The 24,348-nt window shown below is 37.8% G+C and overlaps 2 protein-coding genes across 3 annotated transcripts; one reads left to right on the forward strand and one right to left on the reverse strand.

Moving 5' to 3' along the window:
* Positions 1 to 242: 242 nt before the first annotated feature.
* On the reverse strand, positions 243 to 8,578 carry LOC139694387 (uncharacterized). The gene is made up of 4 exons (XM_071592915.1): positions 8,389 to 8,578; positions 8,083 to 8,257; positions 7,219 to 7,400; positions 243 to 3,560 (listed from the first exon to the last, which is right to left on the reverse strand). Exons 1-4 carry the CDS (start codon positions 8,536 to 8,538, stop codon positions 3,378 to 3,380), a joined length of 690 nt encoding a protein of 229 aa, XP_071449016.1. The 5' UTR covers positions 8,539 to 8,578; the 3' UTR covers positions 243 to 3,377.
* Positions 8,579 to 8,719: 141 nt separating this feature from the next.
* LOC139694386 (uncharacterized) lies at positions 8,720 to 11,617 on the forward strand. 2 transcript variants are annotated; one of them, XM_071592913.1, is made up of 3 exons: positions 8,720 to 8,811; positions 9,172 to 9,374; positions 9,718 to 11,617. In XM_071592913.1, the coding sequence occupies exons 2-3, from the start codon at positions 9,295 to 9,297 to the stop codon at positions 10,631 to 10,633; spliced, it is 996 nt and encodes a 331-aa protein (XP_071449014.1). In that variant the 5' UTR covers positions 8,720 to 8,811; positions 9,172 to 9,294; the 3' UTR covers positions 10,634 to 11,617. The 2 variants fall into 2 exon arrangements, with proteins under 2 accessions (XP_071449014.1, XP_071449015.1); XM_071592914.1 differs by lacking the exon at positions 8,720 to 8,811 and adding an exon at positions 8,958 to 9,081.
* The last annotated feature ends 12,731 nt before the right edge of the window (positions 11,618 to 24,348 follow it).

A 24,348-nucleotide genomic window follows, 5' to 3' on the forward strand; every position in this document is an offset into this window, starting at 1 on the left:
TAATCATTATCACCAAAAAATCAATTTACTAGGATAAATTAAATTGCAATGATGACAGTATTTCATAATTCTTGCAACTTTTTCTATCGGCTGGAATATAATTATTGTTTCCATTCCCCAGGGATAGATTAATACCAATAGTGATTAAACAAGAGAAATAACAGAGTATGACACTCAATTAATATATATATATATATATATATATATATATATATATATATATATATATATTTGTATAACATTTAGCCAATTTTTGACCCAAATTTAATCGATTTCTATGATTTTATGCAAGGCGTAACTCAATACTGATAATCGATATCGAAAAATAATATCGCTTAATAATAACTTTCTGAAGGCTTTTTCAAATTTCCACATATGCTGGCATAATGCACAATCTTGTTTGAACTCACATTCTCAAGCAGAAAAGTCATGGGAAGAAAATTATTTTGCAAGAGAAAAATATTTAAAAAATCACCGAATCAATAAATATCAGTGAATCACATTAGTGTTTCATTCTCCATTATGGCAATCTTGTTTTGACTTTATTCATCTCTCTACCAATTCCAATAAATAATAAAATTTTACGCATAGTTTAAACTTGAAGTTTATCAGTCATCATGAAATAATTTAAAGTCCATATTAGATTAAATCATTAAATGAGTTTATGGGGTAGATCTATGCTATTCAATGTTATAATTGGCAAAAACAAGATTGATATAATCACAGAACGTTCAAACATAGATTATGAATTGATATACCAATGAAAAAAGTAATATTTGATACCTGCAATATGAACACTTCTGAATGAAAAAGTATTAATCCAATTGAAACTTTAACTCCAACTAATGGAAAGGTACTAATAACCTATTGGGATAATTAATTAATGAGTAGATAAAAAAATTCATGGTCAAATAGCCTATGAGATCTTGTTTCTGTGACTGTTATTTCAACTGAAACCACAGGCAAGGAATAAGAAAATAAACGGATTTTACAAAGTATCTTTTCAACAATTCAATTGACTATTTAAATCAACATCATACTTTGATTCATTTAAATCACAAGTTTAATCATAAAAATTTACTGGATACTGCAATCATCATTAATTTTAAAAGCAATACGAGCACCCTTTTATGGCAAAACCATGCTTTTTTATCACACTGTCATTCTTTGATGTCTTACTTTGGAAATGCACGCAAACTAACAATACCTAAAATGAATAACTTTTGCAGAAAGAGAGTCAAGAAAGCCAAACTATAACCAACTGCAGATTGTTCGATACCAGAATCATAAGGCGGGATTATAAAGCAGAGATAATGTTCACATTTATATTAAGTGTCTAGCCACAAGAAATACAACTGAAAACCTGCATTAACCAATGTTGAACAAAATAATAGAAATTTGAAGGAGCCCACTGAATAGTTAACATTGACTCACATTTCCAGAAATGCTGTAAAATTTTTCAAAACACAAATTTAGGTAAAATATTATACTTAATGTTTTAAGATAAATTTTAATGAGTAAAATTAGGCTTAAAAAAAGCTATTTGCCCCCATCTCGCACAACCAAATTCATGGGACACCCTGAACCAAGATATCTAAAATTCAGGAAAGAAAGGACACATGATTGACTCTTTGTGTGCAGAGAGTGCAGTTATTTTTGTGCTTTCTTCCAAAATTAACCCGCTGCCAGTGAAATAGGAAAATACCATCATATGTGAATATAGAAAATATGGTGTTTCGGTGCATTTTCCTCAAATGCATTATTATTAAATGTCAACAGGCTTTCATACAAAAAAGTGCATTTACAGACAATAAAATGTAACCAATTAAGTTTCATACATGGGGGAGTTTCATGTAATGTTAGCAAATCATTGTTCATAGCAAAAATTCCATTGAAAATGTAACTAGAGAGAATATGGCCATTTTAATGTCATGCACTCTCAGTAATACATCATACTCATTTGTTACCGAATTCATATTTGTCTATACCTCAACATATATGCACATGCCTTGCCCGTTCAGTCAAATATTTCCCATTAAAATTCCACACTATCCGATTAACCTTCCCTCTATTACTAGCAAAATGGCCAGTTTTTGGCATCTTAAATCAACATAAAAGAACATTTTTGATGAAAATAACTAAATTAATCATGCATTGATTGTGCTAGAAATCGTAAAAATGAAGGACAACTCTTTTTAAAGTTTTTTTTCAAATCCAACACATGATACTCCTAAACTGAATGAATACTGAACAGCACCATATATTTACATGATTAGTAATCAAATATCGAATGCAGACAAAAGCTCACACTTGTACTGGAAAATTATGGAAAATTTTTCTTACTAAAATGAGGTATTTGATCATACATAATTCCATATTCCAACTTCCTACTGCAATAAATACAAAATCGATATTTGAAACTAGGCTAATGCCATCTGAGAAATCAAAATATGTTTTCCCTCATCACATTAATTGTTCCTTATCTCAAAACCAAGGAATGGACCAACAGCTAAAAATAATAACTCAGTGCATGCAATACTAGTTACACACATAGGGACATAAAAAAAAGTATCATCAAAAAACAAAAGTAATAGGAAATTCAAAAGAAAGCGTCGATTATTCCATGAGTAGATCATCCAAAATATTTCAGTCCTCCTCATACCCAAGGCTGACCCAAAAATGATCCATGCAACAACACAACAGCATACACGGAGTGTATGGCTTAACACCTACATGTGGATGCATTGTGGAATTTCCACGCTCTCCCTAGGGGCCACCACATTTTCAATTAGTCCACTGCCAAATTCCAATCAAACATGATGCCTATCATTTCTAGTCGAGACTAAAACACAAATCTCCAACAAAAATGCAATTTTTCAATTGGAAGATAGCTGTTAGAAATATCATTCATCACAATGATAAGACTCGGAAATTTGAGCTTGAGGATGTTCATGTAAGTCTGATGATGAGAAAGATCAGAAATGGGAAGCAGTCCTGCCTAGGGAAATATTAATATGACTCCGGTGAGGAGCTACAAACATATTCCAAACAGAAGAAAAGTGAATTAAATTAAAAATGCATAGCTCTGAATTGAACGAGGATATACCAATGTAAAAGTCATCATCAAGGTCCAAAGCCCCTGTTAATATCCAGGAATGAAGTTAATTATAATACTTGTACGGAGCTATAATAAAATAGCAGGCTTCTTGTCCAGGAGTTGAGCCCGGAAAATTGTGAGATTATATATGTACATGTATCTATACAAAGTAGAGACAAAAAAAAATCAGCATTGACCGCGTCCTCTTCTCATCCTACAGCCGTTTCTTAAAAAAACTCTCATCATCTCCCAGCAACATCACAACCTATGAAAGCAGTGGCTAACAACCTTGACTCATGGTCAGCAATGCTTTTTCAACCTCAACAATGGATGAGTGACGATTATCTCCTTCCTGAGGCAGTGCTTGTGTTCCCAGAACTTTCAGACGAGACTTAAGTGTTGGGAAGCTGTCAATGTCCAAAGCTGTTGCTACTTCCTTGGGGGTCATGGCACCAGGGATATCCTGAAAGAGAAATGTCAAATCAGTCAGAATGAGATAAGATAAAATCATGCTCGCACAGATATGAAATACTGCAATGGTGTAAGCTGGTACATAAGGGTGTAGAAAATCACCACAAAAATTAGTTCTCTCAAATACAATTCAAAATGAGAAGTCCTGATTAATTTTTACATGTGTAAGCCATAAACACCACACATCTGAATTTAGGATTGCCAGTAGAAAAGTGTCCAAAAACACCCAAATTATTGTTTACCTGTTGTTCTTCATGTTTCCACTAATCATACAACAATATTTCAACTTTTATGTGGCAATAAACAGAGAACATTTAACAGAAAAAGTGGTGAAAAATTAAGCCTCATGGCACATTTGAAGATGCACACATACCATTTGTACAAGGGAAAACTTGGCGGTTTGAGTAAATCCTCAGGAAGGTGACAATTTACAAGTTCCAAAATGAAGTGTCATACATCTTTTACATGTGGCAGAAATATTCATAGGGGTAATCTACCAATATTGGAAATTTTCTTCTTTTAAAAGGTTAACTACACTTTTTGTTTCAATGACAAAGTCTGCCTAGTAATTCATGTTAATTTGATATTACTGCCAAATGGATCCACACCAAACTTGTAAACCATATAAATGCAAAAAAAAAACATATTTGTGCATGCAAATTAAATCATTCCTGAGCTTTATCACTTAATGCGAGAGGACTAATTAAGCAATAATTACAAGAGGAACATTGCTAGAAAAAATCTTAAGCAGTAATCACCTCTGTCATAAAATAATAAAAAATGTATACTTGTGTTATGAAATTGACCAAGAAAAGCATGGAGGATATCAAATTTTCATTATGCCCATGGAAATCCCCCTTCCAAAATATTCATTGATTGCCTGAACCGACAAGTACAAATTGTCCTGGTGAGTCAAGTCTCACCTTTATCGGTCATTGTACGTAAGTAACGCATGGCATTGAAAGAAAGAAACATGGCTCAATTGGAAGTGTGGTATTCAAGAAGGAGAAACTTAAAACTAGGAATAAAATATGAAATCTTAAGCTAAGAAGAAAGGAGAGCTGACAGGGATCGGCTTTTTACAGACAAATAAAAATAAGAGAGTCAGTAACAGTATTAACTGCCCTCTAAAGCCGTACAGAAAGGAAACAGAGGCTAGCACCTAATTTCCACAAGGAAATTATCCTTAAATTAAGATGGGTTTTAAATGAAACTGACGACCCCACAACTAGAAATTTAAAGATCAGTTTTTGAATCCCCATCAAGTCTAATGAATCTCCTATTGTGAAGTCCTTCACACCAGGAAAGGATAATGTTTGAAGAAAGAGGAAATAAGTTCACAACTCAGTCACATTAAGGTTAAAAAATTCTGATGGATGAAATATACTAAACTGGAGAATTTTTTTGCAATTGAATTTAGATAAGGTTTTTTGTGTTTGTTGTATGGTGACAGCATGACAGTACAGGGGGTAGAGCATTGGATTACTGACCAGGTCAGGTTCAATCCCCTGGGGCGCCTCTGGGCACCCTTAACTTGACCAAAGCTGTGTGATTTTATGGGTACCTTGGGATCTTCCAGGGAAACAATAGGTGGCACAGGGAATTGAATTGATTATCCCTAATTACCCTGATGTGTGAAGTTCACACCACATTGGGCTAGTACTAGGAGAGCTCTATTCTCAATAATCAAACAAATCTTTTGATTGATAACTGTGGTTTTGGCATGGTGGCATTAATTGTTTCAAGATTTACCTTGTTGTAAGAGTCAAGTAAGGGATTTATGACTGATGCTACAACTCCTCATACGAAATTTAATCTTCTCAAATAGAAAGCATTATAATTTCAAACTCACTTCCCCCATCAAAACTTTTCTATGAATTAAATACAAAACATTATGTAATGAGGTGAATTTATCATGTATTTTTTGAACTTAGCATATTGGGGACAAAACATATATTTTAAATTATGACTTAGAAATACGTTAATTTTATCATGTTCTAAAAGACATAACTTTTTGTCCCAATGTCCAAAAGGTAAAACTGCCAAAATGTTTTCAAAAATAATGAGGCAGGTACTCATGTTTGGTACAATGGTTGTCAAAGTGTACCATTTTAGTTTGACTTATACTTAGAATATCTTGATCCAAAACAGTAGGGTAGTTAGAGGGAGCATTGAGTTAGGCAAAGGAACTTTCATAATAAAGTGAATTCTTAACATGGTGTCCAGAAAGAATGTGAAGATAACTTGTAATAAATCTAATAAGGTGTGCAGTTTTGAACGGCATGGAAACATAATGTTGAAGCGAAACGATAGATGCAGATTGGAGTCTTTCGAAATGTGGGAGTTGAGAAAGATGGAAAATAAAATAGATAAAAAGGAAAACAAAGGAAGCACTAGGCATGGTTGGAGAGGGGAGATGATGTGGTGCATATTTCCACAGGAGACAGGGGAGATTGATGCAGAAAATTTCAATGGCGATGGAATGCTGAAAATTAATGGAGGGGAGAATGCTTTTCAAGTTGAGTAAAGGGAGAAAATGGATAGGTACGTTTGACATAACGAAGAAAAGGTATGCATACAGCAGGTAGCAATATTCATAAAAAAAGGCTATGTGAACAGACATTTGGCAGTGCTACTTTTTAAATCACATACTGTGCATCATCTTTTAACAATTTTTTCCCACAATTCCAGAGAAGCACACATTCTTGTGAAGTATGTATCCGGCCCGTGGTTCCATTACTGTAACCTTTAACATTCAGGAAGGTTAGCCTGGCGGATAACTTGCTAGTCTGCAAGCCCATGTTGTGAATTAAAGGCCTGCCTTGGGTATGGGTGTTGTGTTGCCTTTGGTGTTTCAGCCCCTAGGACACACCTGATAATAAGCCAAAGGCTTATCCATGACACCAAACACCACCAGAGGTACCGAAATATAAAAAAACTGATTTTTTTGAATGTCACTGAGTTTACAGAGTGAAAACACTTGGTCATACATTAATTATTGAGAAGTATAAAATATTACACTTAATATTAATAAAAATTTCAATCTCATGCAGTGCTACGTCTATAAGGCCAATCCATCTTCTTGGAGCACACTGTTGTGAGAATAGTTAATGCTTTACAAACCCAGACAAATATCCTGGCTTGCATATTTTCTTGGCATGTGAAATTTGTGATAGTGATTTTCTTTCACCAAATTAAAATAAAAATTCAATGAGAGAAACTAGGCAATGGCAAAATGATGCACAAGTGTACTCAAAGTAATATGCATCAATTAGCAAATCAACTGAATGGGAAACATTTACTTGCTAATCATCGATGAACAGCTAGGAAATTGTTTACCTGTTTAAAGTTATGAGTATGATCGGGGACGGAGAGTCACCACCCATTAAATACTCTCAAGAGAACAACTGCTTATCATTTATCGAGTTAGGAATACAGTTTTAAGAAATACTTCTGAGAATATAAAGCACCAGAACTTATCACATATTTTCGATGACTAAATGGTTGGTACAAGTTAAAGCTTACTTGTACATCAGTAAAATAAATTTCACACCCTTCTAAATTTAAGCCAGATTCAAGCTCTGCAAATGTGGTAAATTACACAATCATTTAATGGAATACCAAGAAAAGTTAACTATATTTATACATACCTGCTTGTTTGCAATGAGAAGTACAGGAACTTGTGCAAGCCTGTCATCCCCTAACAGATTTTTAATTTCTTTGCTGGCCATAGGTAGACTGGTTGGATTTGATGCATCAACAACAAAAACTAGTAGGTCAGTATCTTGCAAAAATTTAGCCCAATAACGCCGAGCGCTTTCTCTTCCACCGACTGAAATTCATATAAATAATCCCGCTGATAACAATACGTCACATTGCATTTCTTTTCAAAATAGAGAAAATGGAGTAGAAACCAACAATAATGAGATAAAAGTAGTGTTTTTTCAAGTTGTGTCAGGATTATTAGCCTCCTATTCCAAGCTAGCTACCATAAGAGTCACGGCCAAATCCTGCCTACAATGTGAAATCCATTTGATGAAACATCAACGAATTTTGCGGATGAATATGCGATGAAATTTTTAATTATGACAAAACGCAACGAATTAGTTTAAATTTATATTGAAATGGTGACTTTCATGTTTCCCTATAAGTTAACAGGAAAGCTTGGAATATTAAAAACTAAAAATCTTTATCGTGGCAAACAGAAAAATGTCTGCACAAAAAGGATAAGTATAAAAAGGCTACTATAGAGAATAGCCCTGTTAAGTATTGAAGCACAATAATTTATTAATGACACTCGCAGCATGAATGACTCATTTAGAAACGTATACATGTAAATACAAATTACAATTATTGAACAAGGCCGGTCAAAGACCCGTTCCAAACTTAAATTAAAGGAGCATCCATGCCTGCGTTGTAAAACAACTGAGCGTTCTTACACGATGTGCAGTCAGTTAATTAGTGCATGTCATCGGTTGAGAAGTTAAAATTATATACATATTAACTTTGCTTACCTTCCCATATACTAAGTGGTATGTCGCCTTTTTGAAAGCGAGTATTTACGTAACCTTCCGTAGGGATCACTCCTTCGTTACTTTTGCGAGAGACAACGATCTGAGACAATATTGTACTTTTACCAGCTTTTTCTAATCCAAGTACAACAATTTTTTTATCCAGCGTTTCCTCGAGCTGAAATCATAATATTTAAGTACACTGAATTTGAATAGAAGCGGTTAAACAATAAATCACTACATGACGACTGATCAAGATAAAGAATTCTAATGTCACTAGCTAATTTTAAGTTTACAATAAGTAATTACCCTTGAAACATCTTCGAAACCCTCATCAATGCTTTTAGCATCTCTTTTTTTCCAATATTTGAAAGCTGAATACGCACAGAGACTAACTACAACGCCTGAGCCAAAGACTAGTAAAGATTTCACCACTTTTCCTGACCGGGCGGCATCCATGTTTTTCCGTAATAATCAAGTTAAGCACTGGATTGAAATAAATATACTATAATTAAGCATGAATGAAAAAAGTAGCCGAAATATATTGCACAACAAAAATTAATCACGTTGAATTGAAATATTTTCCAAGTAAAGTATCAATGTGTACAAAAATATAATAAACTTCACTACAGTAGTAATTCCGTAACTCCTTTTGAGTCGGATGTCAATTTGGGAAACTAACAGGAAGGATGGGGCTTGCAGTTATCTCTTCTAGAGTCATTAAAAGACAGGGTAAGATTTTGTTTTATTGTTATGGTGAAATTTTATTGGCATATCTTTCAAAATATTGAAAAGCATTCACTCATTGGCTAGCGTTTGATGATGTACAAGGTCATGTGTTTATCTTATGGCGCTTGAGTTAATTTTATTTTTTTTAACATTGAGGCGAACATGCTTAGATCGCTCACGAGCATTCTTGCGCTATTTCTTGACCGTGGAGCTTAGTTTGTGTTGGTTGGTGTGTTCGTAACGCATGAGTTTGTGAATATGGGGAGAGTTTACGTACGTTGCTTTCTTTGGAGCAAGACCATTTTCTGAACTCGGAAGACAATTGGAATTGCAGTAACAGAATTGTGGTGTGTTGCTTTTCAGATGGGTGAAGAACCACAATATACCTTATAACTACTTGCGTCAGCTGTTCCGAGGCCCCTTCACCGTTTTCATTTGTTTTCACCTCAGTTTTAAGAAATTGTTTGACAACCTACTTTGGCAATCATGGGATCCACTGAACCAGACCGTTCGCTTTCTTCGGGTGTAAACATACCACAGTGGATGAAGCAGAAAGCTGGTGACAGGTAAATTAAAATCATTATATTATTTGTGTGCATGATTCAATTTAACAAATGCTGTTTTCTCATTTTTATGGCACTGACGAACATTCTACCAGATATTATATCTCGAAAAATACTGTTTTCCACCTAAAAAATTCATTAGCTCATACATTCAACTCTTTCATATATAAGTTTTTGATTTGCTGTTACTTACAGTTTATTGTAAACTATGGTGCACTTTACATTTTCGTCTCCCCATGATAAAACGCGTTCTTTGGCACGGCTCGCTCGCAGTTTTATTTTTTGCCCAAATGATGTTCGCATAAGTGGTGCCTGTATTAATGAGGCGCATTTTTTTAATTGTTAGGTACGACTTTGACGACACAGCGTTTTCTCCCCCTTCATACGACGACAACTTCTTTTACATTCGGTACCCAAAGCCAGTTAAAAAAGTCAAGGAGAAGTCTAAATATAATAGCATCAATGAGTTCCTGGAGGCCAAAGAGAGGCTATCTAGAGAGAAGTCCGAACCGACGCCTCCACAGCACACATCAGCTTGCGGCCCATTCATTCGCGAAGGCGGAATGAAGCCGGGGTTCGAGTTGGACAACGATCCTGCGGTCTCAGCACTGAGGAGGAAGGGTCCCCCAGCACTCGAGGGAGGATATCAACCAGATGTAGATCAGTCGTGCGGACATTCCGTCGTCCAGGTGGCTCAGCAGATGACCGGACAGATCACTGGAGCCGTCTTTAGCAGCGGCCTCAAGGCTTACATCGAGACGCCGCCAAGGATCAGGGAGCGGAGGGGCAGCAAATCCTTGCCCGCGAGCCCGTTGGCAACCCCTCAGACATCACCCAAGATGGGTCGGCGGCAGCCTCCCGGAAGTGTCTCGCACAATCGTTACTTCACGCCGGCCGTCCTCGCTGTACCCGGTGATGGTCCAGGGTTTCCCAGGGGCTCGATCTTGTCGCGGCTGCTTGGCGCTGGGGAAGGCACATCAGCCGTCGCCAATACGCGGAAGTACTCTGAGGAGGACGAGGAGGGCGTTCTTGAAGTTGAAGGGAAGATTGTCGTCCCGGGAGAGAAAGTGTCCGATATGAGGAGGAACAAGTCCACTTCCGCCCTGTTAGCCAGGGGTGCAGATAGTAAGCCACTGGATGAAATGCGTCACACGCCGCCTCTGGATACGATAGCTGACTCTTTGGTACATAAGGTAACAGTGATCAAACCAAAGCCCTCAGAGTTGCGGGAAATGAACTTTTGGACTCCGACCTCAATGTAAGGCGGAAGTTTTTGTTTCTTGTCCGTTACATTCAGTGAACAGTTTCGTTTAAATTCCGCCGGGGATCTACCTTTTTTTTTACAAAAACGCGTTTTCTTTCATTGATGACTGAAATATTTATGTATGACCATCTCGCGCTGAGTAAAATTATTGATTTCCAATTTTTGTTGTAGACCCGCTTTGTATTTCAATCGCTGTCCTTTTCCTCTTCAAAAATTAAGTGATGCATACGATGCATATTCCTTGAGTTGACATTCATGTGCGTCTTGTATCTGCTGCTCACATTGTTGTCCCATCCTGTCAGTTGATGTTTTGTCCTTCTGCTTCCTTGATAAAATTGGGTAGGTTAGATTGAAAGATTGCCTTAACTTTTATTATAACCTCATTTTTAGTTGTTGACTCCTTTGAAGCTCCAGTAGTTCATCTGTCATCTAGCCTTAACGAATGTGAGTTCTTTCCTGGAGAAATGCTGAGAATTTCCCATGGATCTTTTTATCTACATTCTTGACATGGCCGTTTACACCTTTTTTGAACTCTTAAGCTGCTTTAAACTGCATAGCGGTTTTTTGTTTTACTTGTTATAAGCTCCTTGATTTCTTTGATTCTGTTAATGATTTTTCCCCCGAGCAAGTTCATGTTATCTTTTGTTATATGAACCCTATATATGTGCTACTTCTGTTTGTCTCTTATAAATGCCTCTGATTATTTCCGAGTATATATTGAGTACAAAGATATTTCTGAAAAGACAAGTGTTATTTTTGACTTGATTGTTGATGATTGTTTAAGAATTTGGATGTGGATTGTGTGATGATCTCTTCTCCTCTAAAATGTTCTGTGGTTTCAGTTATAGTATTACCAAACCACAGCTGATATTAAGAATAGGTGACAGCACAAAGCTGCTGCTCATATTTTGAGATATGCTGATGGAATGATTTGGCTGATAATTAAGATAATTTGTTTACTAATAAAGTAATTATAAACGTGTGTTTTGTGTTTTTTTTAAATTTCCTTTCAAATGTCATGGTGTTATTACTCTCTCGGTAAAAAATGGGAAAATTCGTTGGGTAGGTAATTTGCAGTTTATTTGATGGATTTAATAGAATATTTTTGAAGTCATTCTCTTTAGGAGGAGGTTGCTCTTGCATACAAAACAATTTGAAATAAAATTATATTTCGTTATCAATAGTTTTTCATAATATTTAAACCCAAAAAAACAAGTGACCTTCAGTTTCTGTAGATTTCGCAAGAATTATGCTTTAATTTTCAAAGGGAGATGAATTTTATCAAATTTTTTTGTCAAGATTATGACACATGAAAAATTGGCGGTTTCGATTCCCAAATTTGTATTGCCACTTGAAGGTTAATATAGTGTTATTTGTGGGCTTGAATGCCAATGCACTGACTCTGTGGGAGAGTACATACAAGGGTGAATATGGTTTGTGCTTGGTGGATACATTGAAAATGTAAGTTGTATTACATCGAGGATAGTATTGAGAAGTTGCTCATTTAAAAAAGTCAAAGAATCCTGAAAGTGGATGTTGAATCTAATCTGGAGCAGTTTCTTAGTCCGGCACATGACAGTATGGTCAATGTTACGTTAGAGGGAGTTATGGTATCTACCAGGAAATCAGATTAGAGGAGATTAACTACATATATGAAAAGGGAGGAAAGCTGTTGCCTCTTTTATCTCTGTCATGCATGTGAATTGTGAGAGGGAATACTTAATTTTGTTCTTTAGTCTCCTATTTTAATTTAGTCATAATCGCATGATCAGCTTAGTCATGTAGAACTTAAATTTTATTCTTAGGAATGGTTGTTTTATTTCATGAATCAGATTTCCCTTATTCATTTAAAATTTGAATAGTTGAAATTATTATCATTTGCGGAAAACCTTTCCATGTAAGTGCAGCAATTTTTAGATTGTGATTTTGTGGTCTTTTTTTTTAAATTATTTTCTTCCTTTTCTTGAAGAAATGTCTTCCTGAGGTTGGGGAGTTTAGTCTTTTTGAATGTAGTTTTGTGAGTGTAGTAGGTAAATTTTCTCAGCTGATAAAATAAGATTACTGAACCCACAAGGAAGTGAGGAAATGAAATTAGTCTATCAATTTAGTTTCTTGGTATTGCTATGAGAATATTTAACCTTGATCGAATATTGATGTGACAACTTCAGAATTCAAAGTTGGTGCATGGTATATATTTGAGGGGAAACAATTGGGATGGAGGGCTATAATAATGGCAGTTTTAAACTATGCTTAAAATGTTACCTCATGCATTGGCATGCAAACAAGCTTAATTTAAAGGCAATGCATGCATGTGTATATGTCTGTGATACACTTCAAAGTATCTTCTATAATATTCAACATACATTGAAAGCTAGATTAGTTTCGATGACAGGAAAGTGAATTTTATTATAAATAAAGTATTATAAATGTAAAAAAATGAGGTATACAGCAAAAAGGGCAGAATTGTTAAATAGACTTAAAAAATTCCATTATTCCATGAAATTTAATTATAATGAAGGTGTAAACAAAATGGTGATTAATGGCTATTCTACCTGCACAAAATATGTACCTCTTTAATTTCACAACTCCAAATGAATAAGTTGGTTGAAAGAAAGTGGAAAAAAGAGTTGAACCTCAAATATTATAGAAATTGCATTGGGCTCCAACTTGGGTAAGAGTAGTACGTGTTATAACATCATTTACATTGTTCAGAAATGTATGATATACCGGTAAGATATTTTGCACATCATGTGTTTCTGAACGTAATTATTCAGGGTATTTTTTAGAGGATAAAATATTGTTGAAAAATGACATCATTCTTAGAGAAGAGCAATACCACTTGTAATGTCGATAGGGCACCTTCAAATGTGAGCATCTTCATTACAATATGTAATATTATAAAATTGTTGTCTATAGGATAGAATATGAGCTGCAATGTAAGCACAAGAAATGGTGGTAAGTCGGCATTGCTTATATAAAGGGGTGTCCCATTAACAGAATGCTACCCTGGAAAGTTTTGATAGCAAACAATTCAGGTTCTTGAAAGTACCAACAAAACTATCAGTCTGCATGTCTTAGTGTAGGAAGTTAGAAATCTAAGACAGGTGAAAAGCTATTTTTTACTGAAAACAATCTACCTAATCTCTGCCTTTTCCAGAAATGTAATTTTCTTCCATTACATGTCGGGAGACATTAGAAGCATGAAGATCTTATGAACGGCTTAAAATTTATAAAAGTAAATATCAAAGGTTTACAGACAGTGTTGGGATAATCCCAACACCACAGTACATTGGCATATGAGACCAATTGATAAGTATTTGCAGGTCAACTGCGCAACCAATCGAAGTAAGGAATGATTTTTCCTTTGCACTATTCGAGACCACAACAGCCGGGAGTATAATTTAAGGCACAATGGCCTTACAAAATTTCATTAATCACCATTCAATCATTTTAAAAATAAACTTCATACTTCCAAGCTTGACATTGTGAAACTTATCCATTATGGAAAGAAAAAAAAAGCTATGATGATATAATGTATTGAAACCCTGGTTTTAATGCATAACGTGACTTAACGTCCCCTGCCACACATCCCCGCGACTGTTTGTAGAGCAAGGTGTATATGAGAAGCTAGTTTACATGGTTCAAATGGCCATTTTAGCCTAGTAAATAATTGATAATACAGGCAATGCAATTGTATACAGTAAATATGATCATTTTATCCCTTTTCGTACCTTCTGAAGTGTTGACCATTCATGTTTTAATACTAACGCTCCTGTAGATATATGGTGTGCATTGACCATTCAGGAAAATTACTTCCCCTGACTTCTCGTCCCAGTTTCCACTGATAGTTATTCATTTAGCCTCTGCAAAATTGGAAAATGAAAGAATTCCGGTGGTAGATTAGGACTTTCATGAATTCGGGCATCAGGAGCAAGGATATGCTTCCCAATTTGGTGGTGGAAAAAGTTTTTTTTCTGCCCAAGAAGGAAGTATTATCGTATTGTGTTAACCCTATAAATTATCTTTCAGTTTGTTGGGAGTTATCTGAATATGCTTGCAGTCAGAAAGCCGTCGCGCATTACCGCAAGAGTTAAGTGACCGTGGAAAATTTATGATGTTCTTTCCACAAGGAAACGGTCATTTTTTCATGTGTTTGTTATGGCGAGAAAAAATATGCACTCGGTAATAGCTCGGTGAGCCAAGGTTGCTTGCAAGTTCTATACTATGAGTCGACGCAGTGAATCACCTTATGCTTATACAGTCGCAGCTGTAGAGCTGGTTGTTGTTTCAATAATGAAAGTGTTTTGCGCAGAATCTGAACTATGGATACCTACTGTTTACATGCATGAATGAAAAATTATAAAAACGCCTCTCGAATTGAAATGCCTTTGAAGTATCCTCTCAGAACGCGTGATGAAGTATGGAATCACTCCCTTGGTTGTATCGCATTGATATTCCCTTGCCGGTTTTATCAGTGCGCAAATGTTAATTCCTGGTGGATTTCAATGCCCCGAGTGATGAAATCCGTAATGCAATTTCGTGGTTTGACAGTTCAAACAGTCCTAAAAAGAATCGTTCAAAATTTCAGGTTTGGTTTCCATATTTCAAATTGTGACGGGTGATGATTCCAGATATCTCACGAAAACTTTCTTGTTGAGTCGGTACGCAGATTGATTGGTTGGATTGGAGCCAAGCCCGAGTAGCCTTGAGATGACCTTAGTTACGTGGTGTTGATGGGAGATGAATGTATAACCGTGCCTCCCCGTGCGTAGTTTTCTTGTTTTTGCTGTTAGCTGCCGTAGCATTTGCAGCAATATTTTCTCACGATTGTAGACAGATAATATTTTGTGTCCCTTAAAAGTGATTTCTTAATCAGGAGGATTCGAGCGGAAACAAAATATCGTATCTTTTCCGATAAGTCTCTTGAAGGGGGCAAGAATACCGCTGCGGTCAGTTTTGGAGGACAATCTCTTTCTTTGTTTACCCTTTTCTTTCGACGCTTGGAACAGCTGACCGCTGGCGGTGCTGTTGTCATTGGTCTTCGTGTTTCCCGTTTCAATTATAGCTCGTCACCCCACGCGACGGCATCAATTAATGTCGAGATGTAAGTTGGGTTCCTCTGAACGAGCGGCTAGGGACCTTTTTTCTCGACGTACGTTTCGTTTGCTTGTCTGTAATAACAGAAGAAAGTTGTGAAATCTAATCTGTATAAAAATATGATAATCGAACTTCGTTTGAGAGGCGAAGAAAGAGCTCTCAAAATTCGGAGCACCACGGCATTTTAAATTCATTCATCCAGGGTATCGGGGCAGTTTCTTTCTCACACTGCCCGTGGTTACCCAGAAAGATGTGGCACCCGAAAAATAATACAGCTTGGTTGAAGCCGAGGGTGCCCAAATCGAAACCGGGCCCATAAGGCAGTGACCCAGCCCTCTATGCACTGGATCTCCTCGCCCCTTCTTGTCAACTGTAGAAGCTAATTTAATTGGAATGAAATATGTACTCGACCCATCCCCATTTTCTGTGAATAGTTTGAAATGGATGATATGATACGATTCATTGCGCTTCAACTTCTCGGTGCGAATAACGAATTTTGTTCTGCATGATTGAGAACCTCTCATATGCAGCTCTTCATGAATAATCTGTGTTTAGAATATGAATTTATTTAACGCGAAAAGATATTTTAGAAATTATTTTTGTATATTGAATTAATTTAAATGTAAATTAAATTAATTAGTCACTCCTGAAACTATCTTTATGGTAGACGAACCGGAAAAACAAAATTGGAGTAGCGAACATGTTAGTGTTATGTTCATATTAAAGATGATTTTACAGATAAAAAGTTTGTGGTGATAATATATTATGATAAACATTAAATTTATCGACTTATCAACCAAAATATTTTAATTTGAAAGTCATAAAAACAGAATTCTGGCGGGAGAGGTATACATTTATGAGTAGCATTTGGGAACTGCATTTCAAATCGTTGCAGTGTTCTGTTTTTTTATCCACAGAGCGAATTGCCTCAATTTATGTGAGTTATATTTTTTATTCGTCTGACCTTTCCCGCTTTTATCGTCCTACGTTTTTCCGGGATCAAACCCGCAAATAAACGACCCAAGCCATTGTATTCAATTCAGATCAATTTTTGAGGTCATTGTCGCATCCTAAACGCTGCCCCCAATCCCCGGAGAACTCGAGATACCTTAGAAAATCCGAAACAAAGGAAAAAAAGTTTCATTTTACTTGTTATTCTCGTGCCACATATGAATGTAGTATAATATGTCTGTGTGATAAAATTCATTAAGATATTATATAGCCTTCCAAATACAGCTTCCTATCCCATTTATTCAGCATTAAGTCAGCTATGGACGAGTTTGGTAGCTTAATCCGTTGTATCAGCAGGATTTGTTGAAGTGTATAGTTGAAGCAAATTCTGGATTTCCAGAAAAACGCAACAGATAATTTTTCTCAATAATTTCATATGGTACTATTTAAAGTTTCGATGTAATCTCGCCATCTTCAATTACGAGCAACAGCAGTATAATAAGTAGTGATGAGATAATTCTGGGGAGAAGGAGGGTTTGGGGCTATTTTCGATAGAGGACATGAGCCTCAGTAGCATTCGAGGGAGCGAATGGGTGTAGTACATAGGAAAGATTTCTATAATTAATGTCGGAAGAGGCGAATGACTTAATGTGTACATTCTTTTTCTGCCCGACAAATTAAAAACCTACTGGTATAGGATAGATGATGGAATTAGAACATTGTCCAAGTCTCTGTCACATTCGATGCATGCATCCCCAAAAATGATTAGTGAGCGATACTTGGCCCATCTTTCTCATATTAAATCTTATTATTTATGACCGTGACCCACATCCATTTTTCCTGCCTCCTTAGGATTTCTTCCAACAAACCCCTCTCCTCGGCCGCCATACCCAATACTTCCTCATTTGTTTTCTTTTCAGTCCATTTCACCCTCTTCATTCTTCTCCACAGCCACATTTCAAAAGCCTCCTGTCTACGTCTATCCTCCTGCTTCAATGACCACGTTTCCGCGCCATACATAGCTACGCTCCATTTCAAAGTTTTTACGAGTCTTTTCTTAACATCCTTAATCAGCGTCCCTGTCATCAACTCCCTCCTCCTTGTGAAAGCTTCTTTGCCTAGCGCAGTTCTTCTCCTTACGTCCCTACTACTTTGGCGTCGTTGGCCCAAAACACTTCGGAGTTACATAAACTGTCCTGTGTTCGTCCTTTATGTATGTTCCTATCCCTTTTCCTTGTATCTGTTCCTATATAAATGAGTATATATATATATATGCATGTACACACATACATATATCTTATATTAGGTTTGTAGCATGCATGGCGACGGCAGAACTTAGAAATACAAAGGAAAGAGACGAGAAGAGATAGAGAAGGGAGTCGTGTCAAATATTGCCTCCCTTCCCCATCGGATTTACCGCTTTAACTCAAAACCCTCGTGATGGCATTTATTTGGCTCCTGGAAGCCTCCTCGGACAATGAGTTGAACCTTGCCCCCTTCTCCTTTGCGCTCACCGCCACTCTTGGCGATCACCCCTAAAAACCTCCCTCTCCCTTACCCCTACCCTGCACTGGTCCTCTGTATTCCCTGCCCCTCCAACTTATCGCCCGTACCCTCAGTTTATTTTCTACCATTGGGAAAGGTGTTTGTGCCCCGGAAGTATTTATAAAAGAAAACTGTGAGTCTCTCTTTATTTTGTTCCTTATTTTTGTATACCATCGTCTTAATATTATGCGTCTTATGTCATTCCATACCCCAAAGTTCTTTTTTCACCATTATAAGCAGTGGTAACTGGATTTTAAAGTTTTTCTTGTGGTGGAGGTCACTTAACAACATTCACTCCAAGCGAAGCCATAGCTTAAGCACCTTCCCGAATTGATGTTCGCATTCGCGACCTTCAGCGTGGCCACAATCACGTTGCTACGCCAGAGGGAGCTCAAAATTCGACAGTGGACATCCGTTCCATTAGCATTTGACAATCCGAATATTGGTTTGAAGTAGTATTCCATCCTCTTATTTTTTAGCTATCACTTCATTTCTTTTTTTCACCTCAAATTTTACACACATAGTTCCTGTTTAATTTTAAATTTTGAAAAAGGAGCTTTCTAAGGCGTTTTCTTTTATCTGTGTTCAAACTCGCGGCTATCCTCTGCAGTTCCTTGCATCTTCTTCATTACATAGTTGTCGTCTGGAGGCTGTTCTTCCCGAGAGCATGTCCAATTAATTTTGTCACTTCTTCTTTGGTCTTGTTCACAGATTAATGAATGTAGTATACGTGAGTAATGAATACTTTAATATACTTGCATTTAATATTTTTAAATGAATTAATATTGCGTTGGTCATTACTCGAATCAGGCGGCTTCCTCATCGGTAACTAAGAAGTCTGGCTAAAGTCTTATTGATTCATTCGTATGTAATCGGATTTGCCCTTCCTTTAGTGGGCAGTGGGTAAGTTTGGTTTTACATTGTCTAGGAACAATTGGAGTATGCTTCTGACCTTCTTTATATGTTCCTCTTTTACGAAAAGTATGGCGAATGTCCGGCATTCGTCCTTTCAGCTTCACTATGTTCTAAGTTTTTATTCTCCTGGCAACACTCACTCTGATCCATCGTCGGGTGTGATTGCGTAAAGAACGAGAGGAAAGTGCAGGTGAGAATACGCAAGGTGAAATCTAATGGCCCCGCCCGCTACGGCCTCTCGCGAAGGGATTTCTTTGTTCCCAAGGTTCTACTGTCTCCACATCCTTGTTCTCTGCTAGCCGATTCCAGGTCCACGTTATCGTTGCTAACCCTCAATGATTTTTCGATATATTTCGTCTCTAGTTGTCATTCCTAGTACCCTGAAACAGCATGATCCTGGGGCAATTTCCTCATTATATTCTACAGCGTGTCAAAATCTAGTCTAAATAGCGAAAGTTTCCCCAACAAGTGCATTCACGTCATTGCGAAGGCAGAAATTAATACAATACAACATAAATTATTTTTCTACAGATAGTAAACATGTTCTCGTTAGTCGATTTTTTTATGCGAAAGTGCATTTCCATTATGGAGAAAGCATAACTTAATCCATTACAGTGTTGCTTAATTCGTAAACGTGTAGTCATTATTGTCGATGAATATCGTCGAATATCGACATGGCGCATCCACCTTGTGGAAGGCAAAACAACATTGGAGTTTTCAAATTCTCTTCCTCACCGCTGACAGCCGTATCGATTTCCCAAGTGAAATTCTTCCAATGCTTTAGGGCTCTCTATTTCGTAAAAAAAATTGGCAACTCAGCTGTGCATGACAGACACCTCTTAGTAACTCGACGCCGAATGCTCGGAAATAAATATCCGCGCTCCCAAAATATAGTATGATGGTGTACGCGGGAGCGCTCCCCGAGCAAGAGGGAGTAACGTAGGGAATTTGATAAAGAAAACCTAGCGTAAGTACGACGTATGATTGAGTACATTCGAACGTGACGTGTGTATGGGGGATGCCTCACACTGCTTTTACACCCGAAGGCCAGAGCAAATAGCGCTCTGGGAGCACAAAGGGACCGATTAAACACCACTGCTCTGCCTAACATGTGGCCATCATAACCATCCTGGCATTTTCGTACTGTTGAACTGCGCGCTAAGCACCTATAGTCTGCATGTAACATTCAAAATAACTTACGGGACAATCAAATGTTTTCGTGAAAAACACGTAGATCATAGAGATGTACTAAGGGCTGAGTCGCGGCTCTAAATGGTTTCGAGTACCCGACCATCCAATTAGGACAAACGAAAAAAAACTCTTGCGGCCGTATATAATTGTGCAACATATTATTTTTTTAATGGTGCAAATATTTAAAGCTGCTTGAGTTTTTGTTCCTAATTTATTATAAATCAGAAAAACTGCATGAGATCACCTCTGTGTTTAGTTTTTAATACGGGTGTACCTCTTTTCGCTAACTCCCTCTATTTAGATAACACCAAACGAAACGAGTTCCAACGTCAAGAGTCGGCTGTATTTCATCAAGGAGTAAATTAGACAGTTTTGAGTTCATTGCGAGCACTTAGACTGGAATAATATTAAGATTATTAGAAAGAAAACAGTACTACGCAGCGAGGGACAGAGAATCTCGAGCCGATCAATATTTCCTTTACCCCGAAGCGTGTGGGACAGATACCGGCTCCGTCGGGTAACTTTTCATTGAGGGATATTAAAATGGTTGGCGAATGGAGTTTTTTCTTTTATTTTGACTGTGCGATTGTCGAAAGAACATTTATCGGTAACAGAAAATGTGAATCTGTAAGTAATTATTTGGACCAGACTACGGAAACAAACATTATACTCTGAAAATGATATTCTGAAACACCTGCGATGAATTTGGTCTTTCGCGGAGCAATCTATCAAGAAGTAGTCAAGAAATTGCATACCTTAACCGCATTCTCATGTCGTAGTTCAGTGACTATTTTTCCCGTTGTGCCTTTTAAAGGAAAGATCTTCTGATGAAGCTTAAAAATTAAATACATGAAACAGGCAATGATTGTTGAGATTGTAAGGAATCATGCAGATACCGTGAAGGTGGCTGATAAGACAATGATTGAATTTTCCCTCAGTTTCAATTGCGTCCGTGAAGACCCACGTTCCTGAGTCGAGGGCATTAACTAGAGGCGAAATCGATGTCCAAGAGCATAACTGTAATAGCTCGTGAAAAAATTTGTAATTGGTTTTCTTGTGGCTCTTAATTTAATTTGGTGACATTAAGGAAGGCGTCACATTTTGATTACCATGGCATGACTCCTTGATTTCAGTCTGTGACACATACTATATAGTAATTTTCCGATTGCTCTGTTCAAGCCCATCTGCGTGTGCCCCGCCTAGTTTGTTTTTTACGTCAATCCATTGATTTCCTGTCCTCTTATCACCAATAGCCAATATCTGCAAATATTATTACTTCATGGTGACCGCAGATTGGGAAAAAGGAAAATACTGTTTTATTCTAGGATTCAACATACAATCAGATATCCACTATCATTTTTCAAAGGAAATTTCTCATTCACTCTCCGCATGACCTCAGGGTGTTAAATGCCATTCTCCTTGTTGGAGCTTCATTATATTTTTCTTTGACCTTGGTAGAGTGCTAATAACATCTATTGGCATATCTTCTGTGCATAATCCATTACTTGTGTGCCTGACGTATGAATTGAAGTACTAATGCTTTGAATCATGCACGCGAAGGATAAACTTTTGTTGATAACATTTAGTAAATTGAAATAGAAAAGGAAACACGAACATTTCATTGAAAGATATCACGACCTGAACTTATATCGTCGCAAACAGCTTTCCAATTTATCTTTTTCTATTTTTTTTACTGAAGAAGTGAACCATTTGGTGTACGGTTGAAAATGAAATACCTACCCACGTGAAATGAATTGATGGTTAAAGTGAACACGGGGAATTATTTCCAAGATAATATTGAGAAATAAGCGACATTGCACTTTTCCACCAATTAAAAATATTTATGCAGCAAAAATAATGAAATGTCCACTGTATTTCATTTGTTTAATCTCTCTTGTAACCTGGTTAGGGAGCCGAATCGCGTATTGTTATCAATCGTTTTGTTCAGTTCAATATTTATAAATTTCCAAAATGGATTCCTCCCAACCTATACAGCTAGAAACGGTGAATATTATTTAGAAATATATTGGATATTTTTATCAAAATTCACGGTTCTTCGTAGGTAAATCAGATAGGTCGTCTCGAGTAGTAGTAGTATTTAGGGCAGGCGACCGACAGCTGAGGTCATTTGCGCCATAGGGGATGGACAGAAAAGGATGAAGGGAGGAGAGAAAACCGGCGTCAGCATTAGCCTACTCTTTGGGAAAGGCGCCAAGGGGTCCGCAGCTTAACGTCCCGTCCGACGGACGGCGTACTCACTCAAAGTGCCCTCCACAAAGCACCTCAAGTAGGGATCGAGATACCTCTGAAAAATATTCAACACACCTTTTTAAGGGGGAGGGAGTCTACGATGATGGAAAAAGCTTAAATGAGGTTGTCGGGGGAAGGGGAATTGAGAAAAGTGACCTCCGACCTATTTTACTGGGATGGTCACAAAGCGGCGGAAAGGAGGAGTTAGGCGTGGGAGAGAGAGAGCCCATGATCAATCCTTGTTCCTTTGGCACCGTCCGTTCGAGAGACAAAAGGCTTTCCTTGCCGTCGGGGATTATCGCGCCACCCATTCCTTTCCCTTGAGAGGCGGTGCGGGAGAGGGGGAATGGATGGAGGGTTTCGGTGTGGGCACGCGAAGCGCGTAGAGGAGCGACTCTTGTCTTCTGCGGGAGGTGAAGTGAAGCGAGGGGGGGGGGGTGAGGCAAGGCGCCGTATTTTTAGATGTACCGACGGAACTGAATCGGAAATAGGTCGTGGAATAAACGCTGCTGCATCCTCGATTCGAGTTCCCCAGGAGAGTGCAAGGAAGGAACTCGGCTCGGCACAAGGGGGCGACCGTTCGACGGTCGTCCTTGCTGCCTGCTCGATGCCGACTTCCAAAACGGATTGACCCCGTTGGTTTCTTACTATTCCCTCAAGTGCCCAGTAAGCACCGGGCCAGGATTGCCTGCCAAATGCAACTGCGAGGGGGGGGGGGGCGGGGGTTTATAGTGGCCAGTGCTTTTGGCTTCGCACCCCAGAAGGGGAACAGAAAATTTTCAGTTGCATCCTGATCCCTAATTGCTCCCTCCCATGTGGAGAGCACCTTAAGGTGGCTCCTCCGTCCGTCGAATGGCACGTTTAACTGTGAATCTCGTGTCTTATTTCGTTTAGAGTAGGACAATACCGGCGCCGGGTTTCACTCCACCCTTCATCTCCCATTCCATGAAAATCCTATGCCTTCTACAGAGTAGTAGTATTTAGGGGAGGCGACCGACAGCTGAGGTCATTTGCGCCATAGGGGATGGACAGGAAAGGATGAAGGGTGGAGAGAAACCCAGATTTGGCATTAAACTACTGTTTACGAAAAGCGCCAAGGGATCCACAGCTTAACGTCCCATCCGACGGACGGTGTACTCACTCAAAGTGCCCTCCACAAAGCACCTCTAGTAGGGATCGAGATGCCACTGAAAAATATTCAACACCGCCGGGATTTGATCCCAGGCCCTCTGGGTGGGAAGCCAGTACGATAGCCCCTGCACCATCTCGATCCCTGCCTTCCACACTCCACCATAGAAAAAAAATATTGGTCGTGAAGAGATCATGGGTACACTGGGAGTGAGCTCTACTGATTCAAGGTGTTTTTGTTATAAATGGCGGAAGCGTGATAAATACTATATCAAAAATTCTCACCGAAGACCAATTCTATTGGTATTCTTTCTGCTGTAATTTTTGGTGAAATGTAATGAAAGCTAAAATGTTTTCTGCGAATGGCCATGTGTATTTAGTGATTCAAATACTTTTGCAAATTGTAAGCAGGAATATATATGATATATATGCATTAGATATAATGCTGCGTTAATGGAGCCTTTGATCAGGGGATTGTATTTAATGTTAGCGAATCCCACCGTTTGGTGCTGATTTTGGCCTAGTTTTGCAATAAAAATTGGGCATCTCCAACATACTGCGTAAAAGCCATGGCATTGGTGCTGAACGTATCGGTGTACGTGTTGGGAGATCATTAATTTTAGGCATTATACCTTT

Source organism: Hetaerina americana, unplaced genomic scaffold, assembly GCF_022747635.1.
Source record: "Hetaerina americana unplaced genomic scaffold, ioHetAmer1.1.p SCAF_5, whole genome shotgun sequence".
In the NCBI taxonomy this organism is placed as follows: domain Eukaryota; kingdom Metazoa; phylum Arthropoda; class Insecta; order Odonata; family Calopterygidae; genus Hetaerina; species Hetaerina americana.

Excerpts from the sequence above, each read along its gene's own strand:
- LOC139694386 (XM_071592913.1), top strand. The coding sequence starts at position 9,295 with ATGGGATCCACTGAACCAGACCGTTCGCTTTCTTCGGGTGTAAACATA. Across the intron at positions 9,375-9,717 it reads AAGCAGAAAGCTGGTGACAG|GTACGACTTTGACGACACAG; the intron begins GTAAATTAAAAT and ends TTTAATTGTTAG.
- LOC139694387 (XM_071592915.1), bottom strand. The coding sequence starts at position 8,538 with ATGGATGCCGCCCGGTCAGGAAAAGTGGTGAAATCTTTACTAGTCTTT. Across the intron at positions 7,401-8,082 it reads ACCACTTAGTATATGGGAAG|TCGGTGGAAGAGAAAGCGCT; the intron begins GTAAGCAAAGTT and ends TATGAATTTCAG. Across the intron at positions 3,561-7,218 it reads TTCTCATTGCAAACAAGCAG|GATATCCCTGGTGCCATGAC; the intron begins GTATGTATAAAT and ends TTTCTCTTTCAG.